At 46.7% G+C, this 20,283-nt stretch overlaps 1 protein-coding gene across 3 annotated transcripts; it reads left to right on the top strand.

The window, feature by feature from the left end:
* Positions 1-703: 703 nt before the first annotated feature.
* LOC146075830 (calpain-5-like) lies at positions 704-20,248 on the top strand. Of its 3 annotated transcripts, none has more exons than XM_083185469.1 (13): positions 704-2,219; positions 8,173-8,638; positions 15,539-15,673; positions 16,196-16,407; positions 16,519-16,708; positions 16,822-17,015; positions 17,124-17,201; positions 17,436-17,631; positions 17,736-17,858; positions 18,343-18,539; positions 18,895-19,016; positions 19,092-19,225; positions 20,076-20,248. In XM_083185469.1, exons 2-13 carry the CDS (start codon positions 8,483-8,485, stop codon positions 20,244-20,246), a joined length of 1,908 nt encoding a protein of 635 aa, XP_083041595.1. In that variant the 5' UTR covers positions 704-2,219; positions 8,173-8,482; the 3' UTR covers positions 20,247-20,248. The 3 variants fall into 3 exon arrangements, with proteins under 3 accessions (XP_083041595.1, XP_083041593.1, XP_083041594.1); XM_083185467.1 differs by having other exon boundaries at positions 704-2,233; XM_083185468.1 differs by lacking the exon at positions 704-2,219 and having other exon boundaries at positions 7,779-8,638.
* Positions 20,249-20,283: the final 35 nt, after the last annotated feature.

Genomic DNA, 20,283 nt, shown 5'->3' with positions numbered 1-20,283 from the left:
GCCCCTTTAAAAATGCATACAATCATTCGATTTATCGGCCACGTATGGTCGAAATCGAACGATTGCATGCAATATCTCACAAGTGTGTGGGCAGCATAACAGTTAATTTTTCACCTTCCCAAGCTGGGGAACAGCTGCCATCTGCTTGGCGAACGGCTTTATGCCCTTGCGATTAGATCTTTATTGAGGGGCAGAGTTCATTCGTATAGAACTTAAAACAAACATGATATTCAGCAGTCATTGCTGATATATTTGTGGTATTGGTATAATTAACTGTTGCTGTAAAGCACAGCAGCTAATGTGCAATGCATCGCTGTATACAGCAGAGTATAGTTAGCAGTCTGACATGTTTCAATGTATTGATATCTAAGGTGTGTTTGAATGTATTATAAAGGTAGTGTTCATTCTAGCACCCACTATCTTTGGAAACCCATGCCGTTCCTCTTCCCTGCCTGGGGTGTCACTGTCTGCTGTGGTGTTTCTAGCACAGGTCTGGTTTGCATATCAGTGCTGATCTACAGACCACACTGTGCTAGAATCACTACAGCAGGCAGGGAAGAGGAACGGCATGGGTTTCCAAAGATAGTGGGTGCTAGAATGACCACTATAAAGTAGACATGTACTTACTCTGTGTATGACGATAAGGAATCACTATGGGCCTTATTCTAGTTCACTGTTTCTGACAAAATCCTTCTTAGATGGACAAAACCATGTGCACTGCAGGGGGGCAGATGTAACATGTGCAGAGAGAATTAGATTTGGGTGAGTTATTTTGTTTCTGTGCAGGGTGTAAATACTGGCTGCTTTATTTTTACACTGCAATATAGATCTCACTTTGAAGTAAACCCCACCCAAATCTAATTCTCTCTGCACAAGTAACATCTGCCCCACCTGCAGTGCACATGGTTTTGTCCATCTAAGAAGGATTTTGTTAGAGGGAACTAGAATAAGGCCCTATGTTTTGTGGCAGTGGATTGTTATTCTAATTGCTATTTCCTAGCAGTAACGACTGGTAAATAAGAGCTTTTGATGTTGGCCAGTGTAGTGCACCCTGGTGGTGATCCTGGAATTGCAGCTTCCTGAGTGAAGGTTTTAATGAAAACAAACTACGGTGTGTATCTTTGTTGTGTGTCAATAAGATCCGGATGAAAATAATTTGTTGTCAAGAATTTCCTGTACATTTGTTATATAGACAATATAAATATATATATATATCATATATAGCGATGTGTTTTCCTGTACCATTGTATATTTAGCAAGTGAAATGCAAACATTATTGATGTATAAACTATATACATTCTTCTTTATTGTGTTAGTGGTACCCACTGAGCAATACATGTAAAGAGAACGGGTCTTTTTTAAGACATTTGTGCAATAAACATCTTGCCTTCAAGAAGACTGCTTTCATCCTGCGACCAACAGGAATGTAACAGGTAGTCCCGGATTCTGCCGGTTCTGGATTAAGCCCAGCGTCTCCAAGCTCCGTCAGTCCTGGTCCATGTCAGTGAACAGTGGGCGTCAACTGATGTCAACCAGGAGATGGGTCAACACTGTGTCCAAGCGCACAGCAGCAAGCAATTTCAGGTGTCGATGGCAGGAGCTTGAGAGAAATCAGCAGTTTCAGGTGCTGGTTGGAGGAGCTTGGTGGTGGCCGATTGTGCAGTAGTCTGTTACTGACCGTAAGAGAAAATCCCAATCCAAATGGCTTGTCTGGGCTCTCTGCTTTGGTCTTCGCCCAGTGTCACACATCTGTATACCAAACTAGCCTATTGCTTCATTTGCCTGGTCAAGGAACTTTGACTGATCAAGTAGGTGTACGGCTACGCAGGCTGGCTGGACGCATCAGTAGCGATGCATTTGCCTGCATTTACCCGACTGGAAAACGCCCATGACACGTCAACATTTTTGCCATCATTCCCATTACCTCCTCCTTTAGCATATTTGCCGACTCTCACAAATCCTGCAGGAGGCTGCCATTTCTGTCCTAAATAATCTGTCCTGCATTGCACTTCTAATCTCCTGTATTCTTCAGATTTTACAAGGGATGCCACTAAGGAGTTTCTTTTCAAGGACAGTGATTCACTCTAGCTGCTCAGTGCCCCTTGCTGACAACTCAAATTATTCCCCTTTGTGGGAAGTGAGAGAGAGTGCAGCACATGATCACACAGGGTCTTCTGTGCTGGTGTGCACTGACACATAGCCTGCTGCTGCTTCTACTTGTGAGTAATTTAGGGTAAGAATTATTTTTAGTAATCCTTTTTTTTTTTTTTAGTTAAACATTTAATTAAAGTATATGGTGTCCATAATGAGTGGGCTAATGCTGTAATGGTACGAAAAACAGCACATTCAATTAATATGGGTAGCGCCTACAACTTACAAGACAGTCCAATGTTCTCAATATATTAATATTTAATACATCAAAATCATACATGTTTAGGGATGAATTCACACAACATCCAATTATATTGTGTATGCATCACATTAATCGTGTACACTGCTGGGTGAGAAGAAAAAAAATATCACAGTGAATATATAATTGTAAACAAGAAACACCATATTGCAGGCAGCAATGTTCGTGTCAATACTTGCAAAACATCCAAAAATAATCCCGGCACTTTGTCCCTCTGTGGGTGTCCACGACACCCATAGAGGTGAGAATAAATTAGTATTCTGAGCGTAGCCCACCGGCGAGTGTAGCAAGCCCGAATGGGGGAGCGATCCACGTCCCCCCTTGTCAGGATTTCGGCATTGGGATTTTGACCGCCGAGATTCCATACCAATTCCCTAAAGTTATGTAGAAATATCTGGCGATAGCAAGTATTTAAGCATAGACGCGCCTATATGTGAAGCTAGACACACATCCTCGATGGTACGGGTGTGGATTGTATTGGGTCGACCAGTGGCAAGGTCGACATGGGTGAAGAATGACATGTGGCAAAAGGTTGACATGGGTTTAGGTCGACACAGCGTTAGGTCGGAAGGTGGACATGCTTTTTCGGCACACTATTTTATTCTCCCACCACGCCCTAGTGGATGGTAGGGCATGAAATACCGGCTGTCGCCACATGTCGGCTCAAAATACAGTAAAAAAAAAATGTGTCGACCTAAAACCATGTCGACCTTGTTCCATGTCGAACTTGATACCTGTCAACCTTCACCCATGTTGACCTAGACACCTGTCGACCCAACGGTGTTGACCTAATGACTGTCAACCTAAGTGGTATCGAAAATACGACCGTATCCCCTTGGTACCCCACACTGTAATCTCCTGGATTCTAATTTTAGGCAAGTATAGTATACCCCTTAGTAATCTGTAAGGCGCCCCGGTGCCGGGGGGGGGGGGGGGGGTGTGGAGGTGGGTGTGTGGGGTGGTACCTGTCGTTCGGCGCAGTCTATTTCAATCTGGCGGCGGAGGCAGCGGGGGTCCCTGCAGTCTATTAAAAATCACGAGCGCTATCCGCCGGGCTATGCGGAAGCTCTTCTAGTGTGAAAACACTGGCAGCACGCTGATTGGCTGAGATCAGCATGCGCCGTGCTGCCAGAGTTTTCACACTAGAAGCGCTTCCGCATAGCCCGGCGGATAGCGCTCGTGATTTTTAATAGACTGCAGGGACCCCCGCTGCCTCCGCCGCCAGATTGAAATAGACAGCAAATGCCTAGGTTTGCCTAGTGGTGGCGCCGGCCCTGAATGCGACTCCCTATTGTGGGCTGCTTTGGCCCTTCTGTCTGACTTCCATGCACTTGTCTTATTTTATTACTAGATAATGTAGGCCTTATTATACTGCCACCTGCCTGCCTATCATGGGAATGAATCTATCATGTCACCTTTGTCCAGTGCTGTATTCTGGCAGCAGACATAATGCCGTCAGGCTAGCGAGGCCATATAATAATAATCATACCATGTCAGTCCACATAATTGATAAAAAACAGTTGTTACAGGTAAGTTTTGCATAGAGTGCGGGTAAGTGTCTGTGTTGCCTACCCAGCTGCTGTTACTGATCTCTACCACGGCAATCTAGACATTCACCAGACCTGGGTACTGAAGGTGGGTGTGGCCAGATCAGGGAAATGTGGTCACGCCCCCTCCAAAACAACAATGGAAAAGACTAGGGGTGTGACTCAGATGTGGATGCTGTGGTGACATTGGACACAAGTGAGTCCCACGGCAGATACACCCCCCATACTCATGGCACAAAGATGCATTTTGGAATTGCACACATATACCTGCAGTTTTATTGGCTGGTAAGGGGGTGGCTAGCCAGGGATGGAAATGTCCCAGTCAATGACTGCATCGCAATTGTGTTGACACAAGCGTCCATACAGCTGATTGTGAGACTGAGTGTTGGCCAGCTGTATCAAGCTTCAAAAAGTGATAAAGCGGAGAGTGATAAACAACCAGCCAATCAGCTCCTAACTGTAATTTTTCACACTCAGTCTGTAACATGACAGGTACGAGCTGATTGGATTCGCATAAATCCTGGTCAGACGTACTATTACACGTTTTCATTACCAAAATGAGAATGTGTGGACAGCTTTATATGTCGGAAAAGGGGCAGATCCCAGGTCATCCATCAATGATACTTAAAAATTGATAAGGGAAAATAAACTCACTGGAATTTCTATGCTAGATGGGAAATGATTCAACCTTTTCCCTGAAGGCACAACATAGGGATTCAGTATTGAATCCCGGTGGTCGGGATCCCGGCGTTCAGAATCCCGACGCCGGAATCCCGACAGCCGAAATGCCGACAAGGGGGAGACGTGGATCGCCCCCCCTTGCGGGCTCGCTGCGCTCGCCACGCAGCGGGCTCGGCACACTAATTTATTCTCCCTCCAGGAGGGAGAATGTGTCGGCATTTCGGCTGTCGGGATTCTGAACGCCAGGATCCCGACCGCCGGGATTTTAACTGCATCCCCAACATAGAAATTAATTGTATTTGTGCTGCCTAACTAGATAAAAACATGGGCGTGATCTGTGTGATCTCACATTCTTGGAAACCGTTTCCTTGTAGGGCGTCTGTCCCTGGGTGAGTAGGAGAGCTTCCGCCCGGCAAAGCGTTCCTGATTCCTCTGTGCTGTCGTGCAATATCTCTGTTACGGTCCTGTGTATGTTACTATCTCTGTGTTGCTATCTCTGGGCCTGATTCAGACGTGTTTGCTAGGCTGACGTCATGAAAAACTACCGTCAACCATTTCCATGTGTCGACCTTCTGCCTGTCGACCAATAGTGATCGACCTATTGACCTTGACACTGTCGACCTAATGACCGCATACCACCTTACCTGTATAATATGTGTGTTGCTGTGTAGTGCCTGCCTCTGCTTTCTATGCTGTCATACTCTGTGCTGTCTGCACCGTCCTCATCTACCTGCCTGCAATAACTAACTGCAGAGATCAATATCACTGCTCTTTGTCCCTCTGTCCTATCAGCCTGCCCCCCTCCTACTGCTGTGTAATCTGTGTGACACTCATTCCTGTCCTTCCTGTATGTACCTCTAACTCCTGTCCTTCCTGTATGTACCTCTCACTCCTGTCCTTCCTGTACGTACCTCTCACTCCTGTCCTTCCTGTATGTACCTCTCACTCCTGTCCTTCCTGTATGTACCTCTCACTCCTGTCCTTCCTGTATGTACCTCTCACTCCTCTCCTTCCCGTATGTACCTCTCACTCCTCTCCTTCCCGTATGTACCTCTCACTCCTGTCCTTCCTGTATGTACCTCTCACTCCTGTCCTTCCTGTATGTACCTCTCACTCCTGTCCTTCCTGTATGTACCGCTCACTCCTGTCCTTCCTGTATGTACCACTCACTCCTCTCCTTCCTGTATGTACCTCTCACTCCTGTCCTTCCCGTATGTACCACTCACTCCTGTCCTTCCCGTATGTACCACTCACTCCTGTCCTTCCTGTATGTACCTCTCACTCCTGTCCTTCCTGTATGTACCTCTCACTCCTGTCCTTCCCGTATGTACCTCTCACTCCTGTCCTTCCCGTATGTACCTCTCACTCCTGTCCTTCCCGTATGTACCTCTCACTCCTCTCCTTCCCGTATGTACCGCTCACTCCTGTCCTTCCTGTATGTACCTCTCACTCCTGTCCTTCCTGTATGTACCTCACTCCTGTCCTTCCTGTATGTACCTCTCACTCCTGTCCTTCCCGTATGTACCTCTCACTCCTGTCCTTCCCGTATGTACCTCTCACTCCTGTCCTTCCCGTATGTACCTCTCACTCCTGTCCTTCCCGTATGTACCTCTCACTCCTGTCCTTCCCGTATGTACCTCTCACTCCTGTCCTTCCCGTATGTACCGCTCACTCCTGTCCTTCCCGTATGTACCGCTCACTCCTGTCCTTCCCGTATGTACCGCTCACTCCTGTCCTTCCCGTATGTACCGCTCACTCCTGTCCTTCCCGTATGTACCGCTCACTCCTGTCCTTCCTGTATGTATCTCTCACTCCTGTCCTTCCTGTATGTACCGCTCACTCCTGTCCTTCCTGTATGTCCGCTCACTCCTGTCCTTCCTGTATGTACCTCTCACTCCTGTCCTTCCTGTATGTACCTCTCACTCCTGTCCTTCCCGTATGTACCACTCACTCCTCTCCTTCCCGTATGTACCTCTCACTCCTGTCCTTCCTGTGTGTACCTCTCACTCCTGTCCTTCCTGTGTGTACCTCTCACTCCTGTCCTTCCTGTGTGTACCACTCACTCCTGTCCTTCCTGTGTGTACCTCTCACTCCTGTCCTTCCTGCGTGTACCTCTCACTCCTGTCCTTCCTGTATGTACCTCTCACTCCTGTCCTTCCTGTATGTACCTCTCACTCCTGTCCTTCCTGTATGTACCACTCACTCCTGTCCTTCCTGTATGTACCGCTCACTCCTGTCCTTCCTGTATGTACCTCTCACTCCTGTCCTTCCTGTATGTACCTCTCACTCCTCTCCTTCCTGTATGTACCTCTCACTCCTGTCCTTCCTGTATGTGCCACTCACTCCTCTCCTTCCTGTATGTTACCACTCTCTCCTTCCTGTATGTACCACTCAGGGGGCCAGATATATCAAGCTTCAAAAATTGATAATGTGGAGAGTGATAAACAACCAGCCACACAGCTCCTAACTGTCATTTTTCAAAATTGGCCTGTAACATAGAAGGTAGGAGCTAATTGGCTGGTTGTTCATCACTCTACATTTTATCACCTTTTGAAGCTTGATATATCTGGACCAGGGGAAGATTTGTCAAACATTGGAGAGAGATAAAGCACCAACTGATCTTGTTATCACTCATTACGGATGTTCAATGGTGCTCCTAACTGCCCCGTGTTTAAACAGTTAGCCGTTCGGTTGGCACTTTAGCTCTCTCCTGGTTTGATACACCTCCCCATGAAAGACACATACAGACAAAGCCACTAAGTCATTCATGTCCAAACTGCGGCCCTCCTGCTGTTGTGAAACTAGACATCCCAGCATGCCTTGCCAAAGTTTTAGCATTCTTTAATAGCAGAACTGTGGCAAGGCATGATGGGACATGTAGTTTCACAACAGCTGGAGGGCCATAGTTTGGACATGCCTGCACTAAGTGGTCTATGGTGTGTGTATGGTCTAATCCTTGGGGAGACTATCAACCAATCAGCTACTGTTATTTATTCAAAACAGCCTGTAACACGGCAGTTAAGAGCTGATTGGCTGGTACAGTATCTCTCTTTCCACTCACTGGGCCAGATTCTCTAAGCTTAAAAAGTGATAAAATGGAGAGTGATAAACAGCCAGCCAATCAGCTCCTACCTGACATTTTTCAAACACAGCCTGTGACATGGCAGGTAGGAGCTGATTGGCTGTCTGTTTAGCACTCTCCATTTTATCACTTTTGAAGCTTAGAGAATCTGGCCCTATGTCTCTCCAAGGTTGGATACATCTCTCCCTTTTGTCCCTCTACTCCACAGGTTCTCAAACTTGGCCTTTATGACCCCAAACAGCCCAGGTTTTCCAGGTCACCTTGCAGGTCCACAGTTGTAGTCATTACAGGCCCACAGGTGAAGCTAATTATTTCAGCTGCGATTCTGCGAGGAGACCTGGAAAACCTGCACTGTGTGGGGTCCTGAGGACTGGGTTTGAGAATCTGTGACTTCCTACCACCCTCTCCTCCCTTTGTTGCTAGTGAATACTGGTCCCTCTCTCCTCTTGCAGGGTGTTGCTGGACTCATTAGAAGAACAGGAACGGCAGGTTTTCCCTCCAGTCCCCACACCTACTCACAGGGAGATCTCTCACGGAGCTGCACAGCCTGTAACACAGGCCCGGCGAGGGGGAAGCCTCGGCTGCACTATGGCACGGTGGAAACACACGCACTGGTACTGTGTGCTTGCATAGCGGCAGCACTACAGCAGGGCCCAGGGAGTGAAAGAAGGCCACAGGTGGACTTGGCCCAAGACATTTCATCCACACATTTCTGTGACTGTAACGGTGATAGGACCTTCAGGGTGGTAGGATCTCCACGACATGGTTCTCCATTACCAGGAGCAGCGTTATGACCAACTCAAAAGCCAGTGTCGCCAGCAGAAGCAGCTCTACGAGGACCCAAAGTTCCCAGCCAGTGACAGCTCCCTATACTACAGCAGACAGCCCCCCAGGGTGGTGGAGTGGAAGCGTCCTCAGGTAACATTTCCATTCAAGAGTGGCCCACAGGTTCGTGGCGGTGTAAGCAAAATAGATGGAGTGTTATACTGTACATTGGTTTGATTGGTCAGGGGAGTGTACGTCAGCCCTCCAATCAGGGTTGTGACTAGATCCACTTCTGTTTCTTGAATCTGGTACTTGTGTAGTTTCACGGCGGCAGTTACGCCGTCAGAGTAGCGCCCCTGTCGGAATCAGCGTAGTGTTCCCGTGGCCAGCATAGTTAGCGTAGTCAGTCAGAAGTAGCGTAGTGTTCCCGCGGCCACTTAAGCGTCCCTGTCAGATCCAGTGTAGTCAGTCAGAAGTACTGATTGTACTGTAATGTGTTAAGTTGCTTTAATTCTTATTATTATTAACTAAAATCCAGTTACAAGTTAACACGTGTCATCATTACTGTCTCTGGTGAATGATATGCCAGGTGTGAACGTGTTCCTGAAACACCCCCACTATCCACGCCAGCCTGAAGCGTGGCGAGGGGACGCGTTATGCGTCCTCCCGACCTTTTCATACCCCTCACTATCCACGTCGGCGTGGAGTTGATTTTATATAGTGGGGCGAGCCACCGAGCCCGAAGCGTGGCGAGCGGATGCGGATTACCTCACGTGTAATCCGTGTCTCCTCGCAGGCTCGCTGCGCTTGCCACGCTTCGGGCTCGGTGGCTTGCTGCACTCGCCACACTATATAAAATCAACTCCACGCCGACGTGGATAGTGGGGATATGAAAAGCCACGCTTCGGGCTGCCATGGATAGTGTGGGTTTCAAATGGAGGCATTTGCCAGTATGGAACATGGAGCACTGGCAAATGTCTTCTCAATTGTGAATGAGATGCATTTGCGTCCGCACCCCCTCTTTGGACAGGAGACGCATGCGCTACCGAACCTCTAACACTGTCAGCAGGGTTGCTGTACCCTGCCGAAATAGCTACTCAGATGCGTCTCATTGCTGGAGCGTCTGAGACGGCCATTTTGTGAGGGATATTTATCATAAGGAGCCAGGAGGAGCACCGGGATGCAGACCAGATGCGGAGGGGTAAGGCAGGGGAGGGGGGTTGGGTTCTCAACTGGGGGCACGCAAAATGTGTTGTTATGCCACTGCCTACACCAGGCATTCCCAACCACGGTCCTCAAGGCACACCAACAGTGCAGGTTTTAGTGATATCCAGGCTTCAGCACAGATGGTTTAATCAGAATCCCTCAGATACTAATTAAGTCACCTGTACTCAAGCCTGGATATCTACAAAACCTGCACTGTTGGTGTGCCTTGAGGACCGTGGTTGGGAATGCCTGGCCTACACCTACGGAAATGACAGATAAAATAAAAAATGCTGTAAGGGGCAGTGGCGGATTCAGGGGGGGGGCACCCGGGCACGTGCCCCCCCTGTCATTTATTTTGTAGCTGAGGACCAGGGCTTTCCAACAAGTCCAGCCCCGTGTCTCTAGCCCCCCGGGAACCGGAGATATCGCCTGGCAAACCTGTAACGTTTTTTCCCCATAGGATAATATGGGACCCGTCAATTCCGACCCCCACCCGGTTCCAACGGCTGCCAGTTCCCGCCCTAGCATCACAGAAGCTTGTGGTTGATTTCATTCAATTCCAAATCGCTGGGCCTTCAATATGATACCAGACTGGTCCAAATTGGTCAATCTGTTCCAGAGATATTGCGTGTAAACCGATTTTTTTATTTTTGAAGTGTAATTTCATGGCTGATCATGTTCTTTGAGGGCAGATTACTCTGGAAACAAACGTTCCAGTTTCATTGAACCACAATCATTCAAAGCCCACTCAAGTTCTTCAATATGATACTTGTCTCATGTAAATGGGTCAGTTGGTTCCGAAGATATAGCCGGTTAAATGAGATAACTGGTTAAAGGGGGGAGTGGTGGTTTTCTCTCCCCCCTCACACCAGAAAATGCAGGGACTAGGCTGGTGTAAAAGGGGCCAACCTGGGAATGCATTTTCTGGTGTGAAAGGGGTATTATTTCAAATAGCCGGGACCTGCAGTGCTCTGAATACAGCCAGGCTCTGCCACTGTCAGTGACTATCACTTCTGCCTGGCGGCGGCTGTCCCCCATTAACCACGAGCATTTATTCCCCCTTGGCAATGAGCATGTAATCCCACATGGCAACGAGCATGGAACCTCTGGCAATGAGAATGGAACCCTTGGCAATGAGCATGTAGAGAAGCAGCACTTATGTAGCATAATTTTTAATAGGCATTATGGTGTTTGGCATAACACATAATGGACATAATGGCGTGTAACTTAGGGCCTTATTTTGGTTCATTCTTTCTGACAAAATCCTTCTTAGATGGACAAAACCATGTGCACTGCAGGGGGGGCAGAGTAACATGTGCAGAGAGAATTAGATTTGGGTGAGTAATTATGTTTCTGTGCAGGGAAAATACTGACTGCTTTATTTTTACACTGATATATAGATCTCACTTTGAAGTAAAACCCCACCCAAATCTAATTCTCTCTGCACAAGTAACACCTGCCCCACCTGCAGTGCACATGGTTTTGCCCATCTAAGAAGGATTTTGTCAGAAAGAATGAACCAAAATAAGGCCCCTAACGTGTAATGGACATTATGGTGTAAATGTTTAATGCGTGCCTTTGGTGGACAATGTCCCTGTTTATGAAGTGTATTGTGAATTTTGGCTTAATCTGTGTGGCATTATGTGAATTCTGGCTCAATCCATGTGGCATTATGTGAATTTTGTCTCAATCCGTGTGGCATTATGTGAATTTTGGCTCAATCCATGTGGCATTATGGGAATTTTGGCTCATTCCATGTGGCATTATGTGAATTTTTTTCCCAATCCGTGTGGCATTATGTGAATTTTGGCTCAATCCGTGTGGCATTATGTGAATTTTGGCTCAATCCATGTGGCATTATGTGAATTTTGGCTCAATCCGTATGGCATTTTATGCATTTGGCTCAATCCGTGTGGCATTATGTGAATTTTGACACAATCCATTTGGCACTATTTTAATTTTGGCTCTATCCATGTGGCATTATGTCAATTTTGGCTCATTCCATTTGGCATCATGTGTAAGGAGCAAGTATATTTTGTTGCATAATGTGTAGAAGTTGTATATGGTGTTGACACGCCCCCTGTTGAGTGGCCACACACCCTTTTCCGAAACGCACCTTTGGCTCGCGCACGACTACATCCTTCACTTTTGTCGCCATGGTGGGTCTGCGTACTTTAAATGCCAGGGCCTATTTTTAATTCCATTCCCACCCTCTCCTGCCGCTCTCTTAGCATGTACACTGGCACCACTAACACCGCTCCTCCCCCACCCAAACCCTTTTATCATGGTGCCCCCCCTGTCATTTTATCCTGGATCCGCCCCTGGTAAGGGGAATCTAACAACTTCCGCCCACACCTAACGTCACATCCTGGTCATAACAAAGAACTGGATCTAGGCACAACCATCCAATCAGAGCTCTTGATACACACACGCAACATGGTTGCAGTGGTGTCATTCAGAATTCTGCAATGGCCATCTGGTTAAGCATCTCCTGGGCCAATCGGATCATTTCATCTTAATTTTCTTTAATATGAGTGATCTTATACCTTTTTAATATGCATTTAAGTAGACCTGCTGGCTACATATAGTGGGAGCATGTATTGTGTGACCTCACAGAGGCACCGGTTCCTAGTGACCTACAGTATATCAGCCTAGAACCTCATACACACACTCTATGCCCCTCGCAGGCTTAGGGGGTAATTCAGTAAGGATCTCAAAAGCAAGATCTTTCTTTAATGGGAAAAACAATGCTGCGCTGCAGGTGGGGCAGATGTAACATGTGCAGAGAGAGATTTGGATGAGTTATTTTGTTTCTGTGCAGGGTAAATATTGGCTGCTGTATTTTTTTTACACTGCAATTTAGATTTCGTTTGAACAAATGCAACCCAAATCTTACTATCTCTGCACATGTTACATCTGCCCACCTGCAGTGCAGCATGGTTTTTCTCTTGAGAGAAAAAATTTTGCTTTTCAAATCCTGACTGAATAATCCCCTTATTACTAGTAATCACTGCTGTGATCAGGATATTCAGTGTAAGAACCATCTGGATCGATTACACAGGGATGCCCAGGCTGAGGGCGGTACACTTCTGGTTACTGAACCTTTGGGTTATATATGATAATCACACCCATATATGCACACACAGGTGGGAAAGAGATTAATCATTGCACTTGTTCCTCCTGCGTGACTATAGACTCACTCGGGCAGTGTACGTTCCTGTTTATATTGTTTATTGTTTATGCTGTTTACTTGTTACCCACCTGGCTGCTGCACAGCAAACCGAAAACAAATTCCTAGTATACACAAGTATACCTGGCCAATAAATCTGATTCTGATGATATGGCAGTAGGGAGGAAGATGGCATTAGGCAGGGGAATGTGAGTAAAGCTGGGTACACATATATACAATTGTCGGGCCGTTCTTCCGTTCTGGGTCGAACAGCCGTTCAATTGTATATGTGTGTACACTGTCCCGTACGAGCGATAAACGGCAAAAAACTGTCTTGACCGTCCATATGGTCGATGGTTCTTTGCAGTTTAATTTTCACCCGACAGGACGGCCCCATATCGGAACAAAAGTGCAGTGTGTACGCACGTTGGATCGATATGCTGCCGCCCTTGCGACTATGCTGCCAAAGCTGGAACGCCCATGTGGGCGTTCCATAGCTACATGATCTCTCCTACAGATATAGTTACACTATAATAAGTACATTGCATTCAGAACGCACACATGAATAAATCATGTGTGGAGGTGACAGGGTTAATGTAGTTCACGGAGCCGCGGCTCCGCTGCTCATGAGTATATCAGGCTGTCACAACATAAAGGAATTTGAGAGGCACAAGCAGACCGACAATAGCCGTTAAAATGGCAGGCACAGTTGCTAATATTTCAATATGCAGTACATAATGTGACACACACGGATCACCAAAATTCTATAAAGCCGGGTATGCGACTAGTCAGTTTGCGGTAGTCACCCTGCCAAACTGCTATAAAGCCGGGTATGCGAGTATAGTCAGTTTGTGGTAGTCACCCTGTAGTCACATACCCGGCTTTATAGCAGTTTGGCAGGGTGACTACCGCAAACTGACAAGTCGCATACCCGGCTTTATAGAAATAATGAACTACAATAGTTACACTATAATAAGTACATAGATTCCGTTCATGAAGTTGTAATGGCTGGACGAACATGCATATTAGATGTAAATGTGTAGCAGCAAATGATATCAGAAATAAAAAGAAGGGGAGATTTATGAGGTGAATATACTGAACACAGTTTATTTTATCAGTAATAGTGCAATGTTACAATGTTGTCAAAACAAGTCTAGATGGTAACAATTGGAAGCAACACATGTAACAATGTTAAATAAAAGGGTATGTGCACATATAATGTCTGAAAATGGTGAATGTTAATGTGGCTATTACAAAACAATATGCATTACATAATGTGACACACACGGAGCATCAAACTGCTATAAAGCCGGGTATGCGAGTATAGTCAGTTTGCGGTAGTCACCCTGTAGTCGCATACCCGGCTTTATAGCAGTTTGGCAGGGTGACTACCGCAAACTGACAAGTCGCATACCCGGCTTTATAGAAATAATGAACTACAATAGTTACAGTTGCGGTAGTCACCCTGTAGTCGCATACCCGGCTTTATAGAAGTTTGGTGCTCCGTGTGTGTCACATTATGTAATGCATATTGAAATATTAGCAACTGTGCCTTGTATTATCCTTGGCCATTTTAAGGGCTATTGTCTGTCTGCTTGTGCCTCTCAAATTTAACTGCGGGACCAGACCGGCATTTCTATACTGAAGTTTAGTAGACGCGTACCCCGTCACTATTGTTTAGGTTCTGTACTCACGCCTCTTTGTTTTGGTATGCCCTTAACCCAGCCCATTATGATAATTTTGTTCATATATATCGTGTCAAAAGCCCAAATCGAGAGAGTGTGTACGGTGGTACAATCTTTTTCTTGCGACTGTTTGGACGGGAGTACATCGGACGTCGCAAGTAAAATAGTACAGGTGTGTACGCGCGTGATCGGCTGTTGTTTGTGGACGGTCCGACGGGAGTACAGTCGGCCAAACGGTTGGATTGTATATATGTGTACCCAGCTTAAGGCTGTAAGATGTGACAGTAGGTAGAGGGATTTGGCAGTATGAAATGGCAGTAGGGAGGAAGATGGGGCAGTAGTGGTGGAACGTGACAGTAGGCAGTAAGATGTGGCAGTAGGTAGAGGGATTTGGCAGTATGATATGGCAGTATGGAGGAAGATGGGGCAGTAGGTGGAGGAACGTGACAGTAGGTAGAGGGATTTGGCAGTATGGAGGAAGATGGGGCAGTAGGTGGAGGAACGTGACAGTAGGCAGTAAGATGTGGCAGCATATGGCAGTAGGTGGAGGAACGTGACAGTAGGCAGTAAGATGTGGCAGTAGGTAGAGGGACCTGGCAGTAGGCAGATAAATGTGGCAGTAAGGTGGAAGATATGGCAGTAGGCAGAGGAACATGGCACTAGGCAGCGCAACGTGGTAGTGGTGAGGGAGATGTGGCAGTAGGCAGAGGACTGTGGCAGTAGAGAGGAAGATGTGGCAGTAGGCAGAGAAACATGGCAGTAAGGAGGTAGATGTGGCAGTAGGCAGAGGAATGAGGCAGTAAGGAGGTAGATGTGGCAGTAGGCAGAGGAACATGGCAGTAGGGAGGAAGATGTGGCAGTAGGCAGAGGAATTTGTCAGTAAGGGTAGATGTGGCAGTAGGCAGAGGAATGTGGCAGTAGGGAGGTAGATGTGGCAGTAGGCAGAGAAACTTTAAATTCCCCTGACCGTAATCCTACCAATCTTCCTCCCAGGAGCTCGTCCAGTCACCCCGTCTTTTCGCTGATACGGGTATCAGTCCACGGGACCTACAGCAAGGCAGCCTGGGCAATTGCTGGTTTGTGGCAGCTGTTTCCTGTCTGGCTGGGGATCCATCAATTTGGAAGAAGGTAAGTACCTTTACCTGAAGGAACAGTAATTTATGTATAACAAAATGCTATCAATTAACACTCAACACAGCAGAATCAAAAAATGTGGTTCACAAGTGCAGTTCCGTGGTATTGTAGGTGTTATTCCACATCCAGTTTCTATATAAGAAACTGTAAATAAATAAATATCCACAGAACTGATCTAAGTGACTAAGGGGTGTGGACCATACCATTAGTGTTGTGCTCTCCCAGTTTTGCATAATGGTTTGGCTGGCTTAGAGGGGTGGCATGGGAATTCAGCAGTTGCAGAAGATCCTACAATGGCTGTTGTTCTATGAGCTTACCTAGGTTCAGAGATTAGTTTAGCATAAATAGTGGAGACCATCTAAAGCACTTTAGTGATATTGACCCTAGAAAGCAACACAGGAACAAAGAGCAACTATTTTGGAACAAAATCCATCAAACATATGTTGTATGCAAATTTACTGTCCTTCAAGATCCACCTTCCTATTACAAAGACTGATTTTCTCAATGTACTCCCAGGTGATACCTTCTCCCCAGGACCAGGACTGGCCTCACCCGGGTGGTGCCCCTCACCTTGGGATCTTCAGGTTTCGCTTCTGGCGCTTTGGCCGCTGGCTGGAAGTTGTGATTGATGACCGTCTGCCCACATCTTGTGGAGAGTTGATCTTCTGCAGACCTGGCCGGGATGGAAGCGTGTTCTGGTGTCCACTGCTTGAAAAAGCTTACGCCAAGTGAGGTTCATTTGACGTCTACTGAGTGTCCTCCAGTGTCTACCTGGGCTTCTGTCTCTTCTCTAAACTAACATCATCTTCTGCTTCCACCCATTCGTCTTTCCCTTGTAGGCTCATCGGAAGTTATGAGTCCTTGGATGGGGGAAGTACTGCAGAAGCCCTCATTGACTTCACTGGAGGAGTTTCTGAGGCCATCGATCTTCTTGAAAAGAACTGTGGCTCAGAGGAAGAAAAGAAGAAGCTATTCAAGGCTGTGTTGAAGGCACACTCGCGAGCATCCCTCATCTGCTCCTCCATTAGGGTAAATTTATAATTTCTCTTCACATTTGCTATACCTTCACTGACCGATAAAACAGGTCCTAGTTCTACTGAAAAAAAGAACATCTCATAAAGACAGATCATGCTTCTCCTTAGCCAAGTTCAAGTCAAGGTTTTGAAGAGGTCCTTTCCAGTGGCCTGGTTACCGGCCATGCTTACAGTGTCACCTCCATCAAAAGTATCACTCTTCACTCGGGGCTCTTATCGCTTTTTCGAACGCACAAGCTGCGCCTTGTTCGCCTGCAGAATCCATGGGGCAGTGGAGAGTGGAAGGGGCCATGGAGCGATGGGTAAGATATATAACGACACAATAAGCAGATAATACAAAGAATCTTTGTGTTCTCCTCTCTCTTTTTCAAGAATTAAAGGGGACATGAATGATGAGTCTATTTCTGTAGGTCCGAAGAGTGGAAGAAGGTAAGCCGAAGGCAGAAAGAGAAGATGGGGGTCACTGTCAACGACGATGGAGAATTTTGGTAAATATAAACTGAGGAAGAGTCTTGTGTTTTTCCTCCACCAGTCTATGTTTGACAGTTGTATCTACCCATTTTATTTATTTTCCTCTTTATTTGCTTCCAGACCAACCCTTATTAGATATGTCTTTTTATGTTGTAGGCCCAGACTTCTTGTTTCTCTTCCGCTGAATTCCGCCTATCTCCTCCCTTCTGCTCACCCATCACTCCTTCACTCATTTTGTTTTCTCCTGCTAGGATGAGTTGGGATGACTTCTGCACTCACTTTACCGATATGACTGTGTGCCGCCGAGTGAATACTCATCTTCTGAGTTCTCACAAGACGTGGAAAGAGGAGACGGCTTTTTCAGCCTGGAGGCAAAATCCAGACCCTCTGAAGGATAGGAGTGGTGGTTGTCCTAATAACAAGGCCACCTACCTGCACAACCCTCAGGTACACACCTACCTACTCTCTGGCTAGGTACCTTGGCTTCACAATAGCAGTTGTATATCCGCACATCCTATAGACATATATAGATTTCCCTTTTTCAATTGCAGTTCTGCTTTGATGTGACGTTAGACCATGACTCAGTCCTCATCTCTCTCGAGCAAGAAGACCATAGGACTCAGCGCAGCGCTGGTGGTGGGGATAACCTGCCCATTGGATTCTTTGTCTTTAAGGTGACCGAGAGTAGGATCATGCTATGGAATATCTTCCCTCCCATTACCTATGCTGTGTATCCATATGTAAGGAACCAGTGGCATCACTCTGAATACATCCTATCCATATCCCATACGTGGACCAGTGACATCACTGAGAATGCAGCCTATCCATACACCATACATGGACCAGTGACATCACTGAGAATGCAGCCTATGCATAAGCTAGAAAACAGTGACATCACTGAGAGTGCCGCCTATCCATATGTTAGGAACCATTGGCATCACTACGAATACAACCTATTTATATCCCATGCATGGGCCAGTGACATCACTGAGAATACAGCCTATCCATACCCCCATGCACGGGCCAGTGACATCACTGAGAATGCAGCCTATCTATATGCTAGGAACCAGTGACATCACTGAGAGTGCAGCATATCCATATAATAATAATATTAGGAACCAGTGACATCATTTAATTCTTGTCCCCTCTTACTGACAGGTGGAAGTGAATCGCAAATATCGGCTACACTGCATGGCCGTCAAGGCTGCCTCCTCGACATACATCAATTCCCGCAGCGTCTTAGTGCACACTGAGCTGCAGGGTGGGCGCTATGTAATCCTACCTACCACCTTCCAGCCTGGCCAGACCGGCTCCTTCCTCCTGCGGGTGTATACAGACCGGGCCAGCCACCTCAGGTGCAGTATACAGTATAAACATACAGTATAAACCCAAAAAGAGATGTCTTACAGTGTCACATCAGGGGCCGGTCATGTATGAAGGGCATAACTGCTGCTTTGCAGTACTTTGGCAGCCATTGCTCTGCCATGTGCATAGATTTCCACCAGGGGGTGCAATTTATCTCTCCTCATTTAATCTCTACACACTTTGATAAATCTCACCTTATGTTATCAGACTGTCAGCTTTCACTACATTGGTTCTGAGTGATCACATGACCGCAGAAACATCTGCCCACACCAGCAGCTACATTTAAAATAACGCCTTTCTGCTCAATAATAGTGGTGACCGAAAATGTCATTGCGTTACCCATAGTGAGCTGTCACGAGATGTTCCTGAGCCCTCCTGCCTATCGTTCTGCCTTGGCGTCCCAAGACTTATCACTTCCATCACTGTTCACGCAGCGTCCGGCCTGGCGGTGCCCAGCAATGACAGCGGTAAGTGATTGGGCCGTGAGATCTGTTGGCTGTATGATACATAGAATGGAGTTACTCTGACGTCCTTTCTCCTAGATCCCAGTGTCTACGTGACCGTTCACTGTGAGGGACATAAGGCGAGATCACGGACTGTGAAGGGCCGGAACCCAGAGTTTGACCTGAAGGCGGTATTCTACCGAAAGCGGCAAAGTCGACCAATCGTTGTACAGGTCAGAATGGACAGTGGGGTCAGAGCAGTAACTCTGGAAGACAATGGATTCATCTGACGCCGGGCTCCTGCTCCCAAGGGGGCACCTCTCCTCCCCTGCGAGTGTGAATCTGTTAATTGGAAGCCGTCAATATCGCTTCAGTGGCTGATTCTTTATTCTAAACATAATTTTTTCCTGTATTAGAACCCATGACCTGTTCCATTAGAAGCAGACACCTTACTGATTGAGCTATTTGCTCCAGCACAGGACCCAGAGTATATTTATATGAAGTTACTACACTACAGAGCTCGGCCTATTGCTAATGGTTTTGAAATATCAATTAATTATACATAGTCAGAATCTGCATGCTTACTGTGCAGGAGCAAATAGCTCTATCAGTGAGGTGTCTGACTCCAGTGAGACAGGTCGCAGGTTCAAATCCTGGGTATAACTGCTAAACAATATATATTTCAAATAATTGATTATCTAAATATGTGCAACGTAACAAGATATATAGAAATAATTTCATGATTGTTCCTTTTTATATGTATATGGGGCGAGGGGTGCGCCAATATTTATCTTGGATGTGAGATCACAGTACCTTTTAAAACATTAGGAGACAATGCATATCCACAGCTCACCAAAGTGCCAACCAATCTGACCCTAACAGACCCTCTGGCTAACACAGCCTTGGAGATGATTGGCTGGTACTTTATCTCCAATTCATCTCCCTCCAAGCTTTGATATATGTCCCCCTAAGTGGTGTGGCTGGATTTATTATTGACAGAGGGAACGTCATACGACAGCCATTCCCCAGTTTAAAGAAAACGAAGGAGGTCCCTAAATGTCTGTGTTTGTGCCGGTGTTTCAGGTCTGGCTGTCTCGGTGGGCGAGGGACACTCTACTGGGCACCGCGTCCGTCCCTTGTGCTGTGGGAGAGTCCAACCAAACGTCGGTCCTCAAGCTACAGAGGAAAGACGGGACCACGTCTGGGTACATCATGGCTGAGGCGTCCAGCAGCTCAGACCTCACAGCGCTCTGACTGCTCGGCCTCGTTCACCTCTCTCTCCCCGTCGCTG

Source organism: Crinia signifera, chromosome 4, assembly GCF_055691185.1.
Source record: "Crinia signifera chromosome 4, ASM5569118v1, whole genome shotgun sequence".
Classification (NCBI taxonomy): Eukaryota; Metazoa; Chordata; class Amphibia; order Anura; family Myobatrachidae; genus Crinia; species Crinia signifera.
Note: the sequence above shows the minus strand (reverse complement) of the source record. Positions and strands in the feature narration are given on the sequence as shown.

Excerpts from the sequence above, each read along its gene's own strand:
- LOC146075830 (XM_083185469.1), top strand. The coding sequence starts at position 8,483 with ATGGTTCTCCATTACCAGGAGCAGCGTTATGACCAACTCAAAAGCCAG. Across the intron at positions 19,017-19,091 it reads GGTGCCCAGCAATGACAGCG|ATCCCAGTGTCTACGTGACC; the intron begins GTAAGTGATTGG and ends CCTTTCTCCTAG. Across the intron at positions 19,226-20,075 it reads GTCGACCAATCGTTGTACAG|GTCTGGCTGTCTCGGTGGGC; the intron begins GTCAGAATGGAC and ends CCGGTGTTTCAG.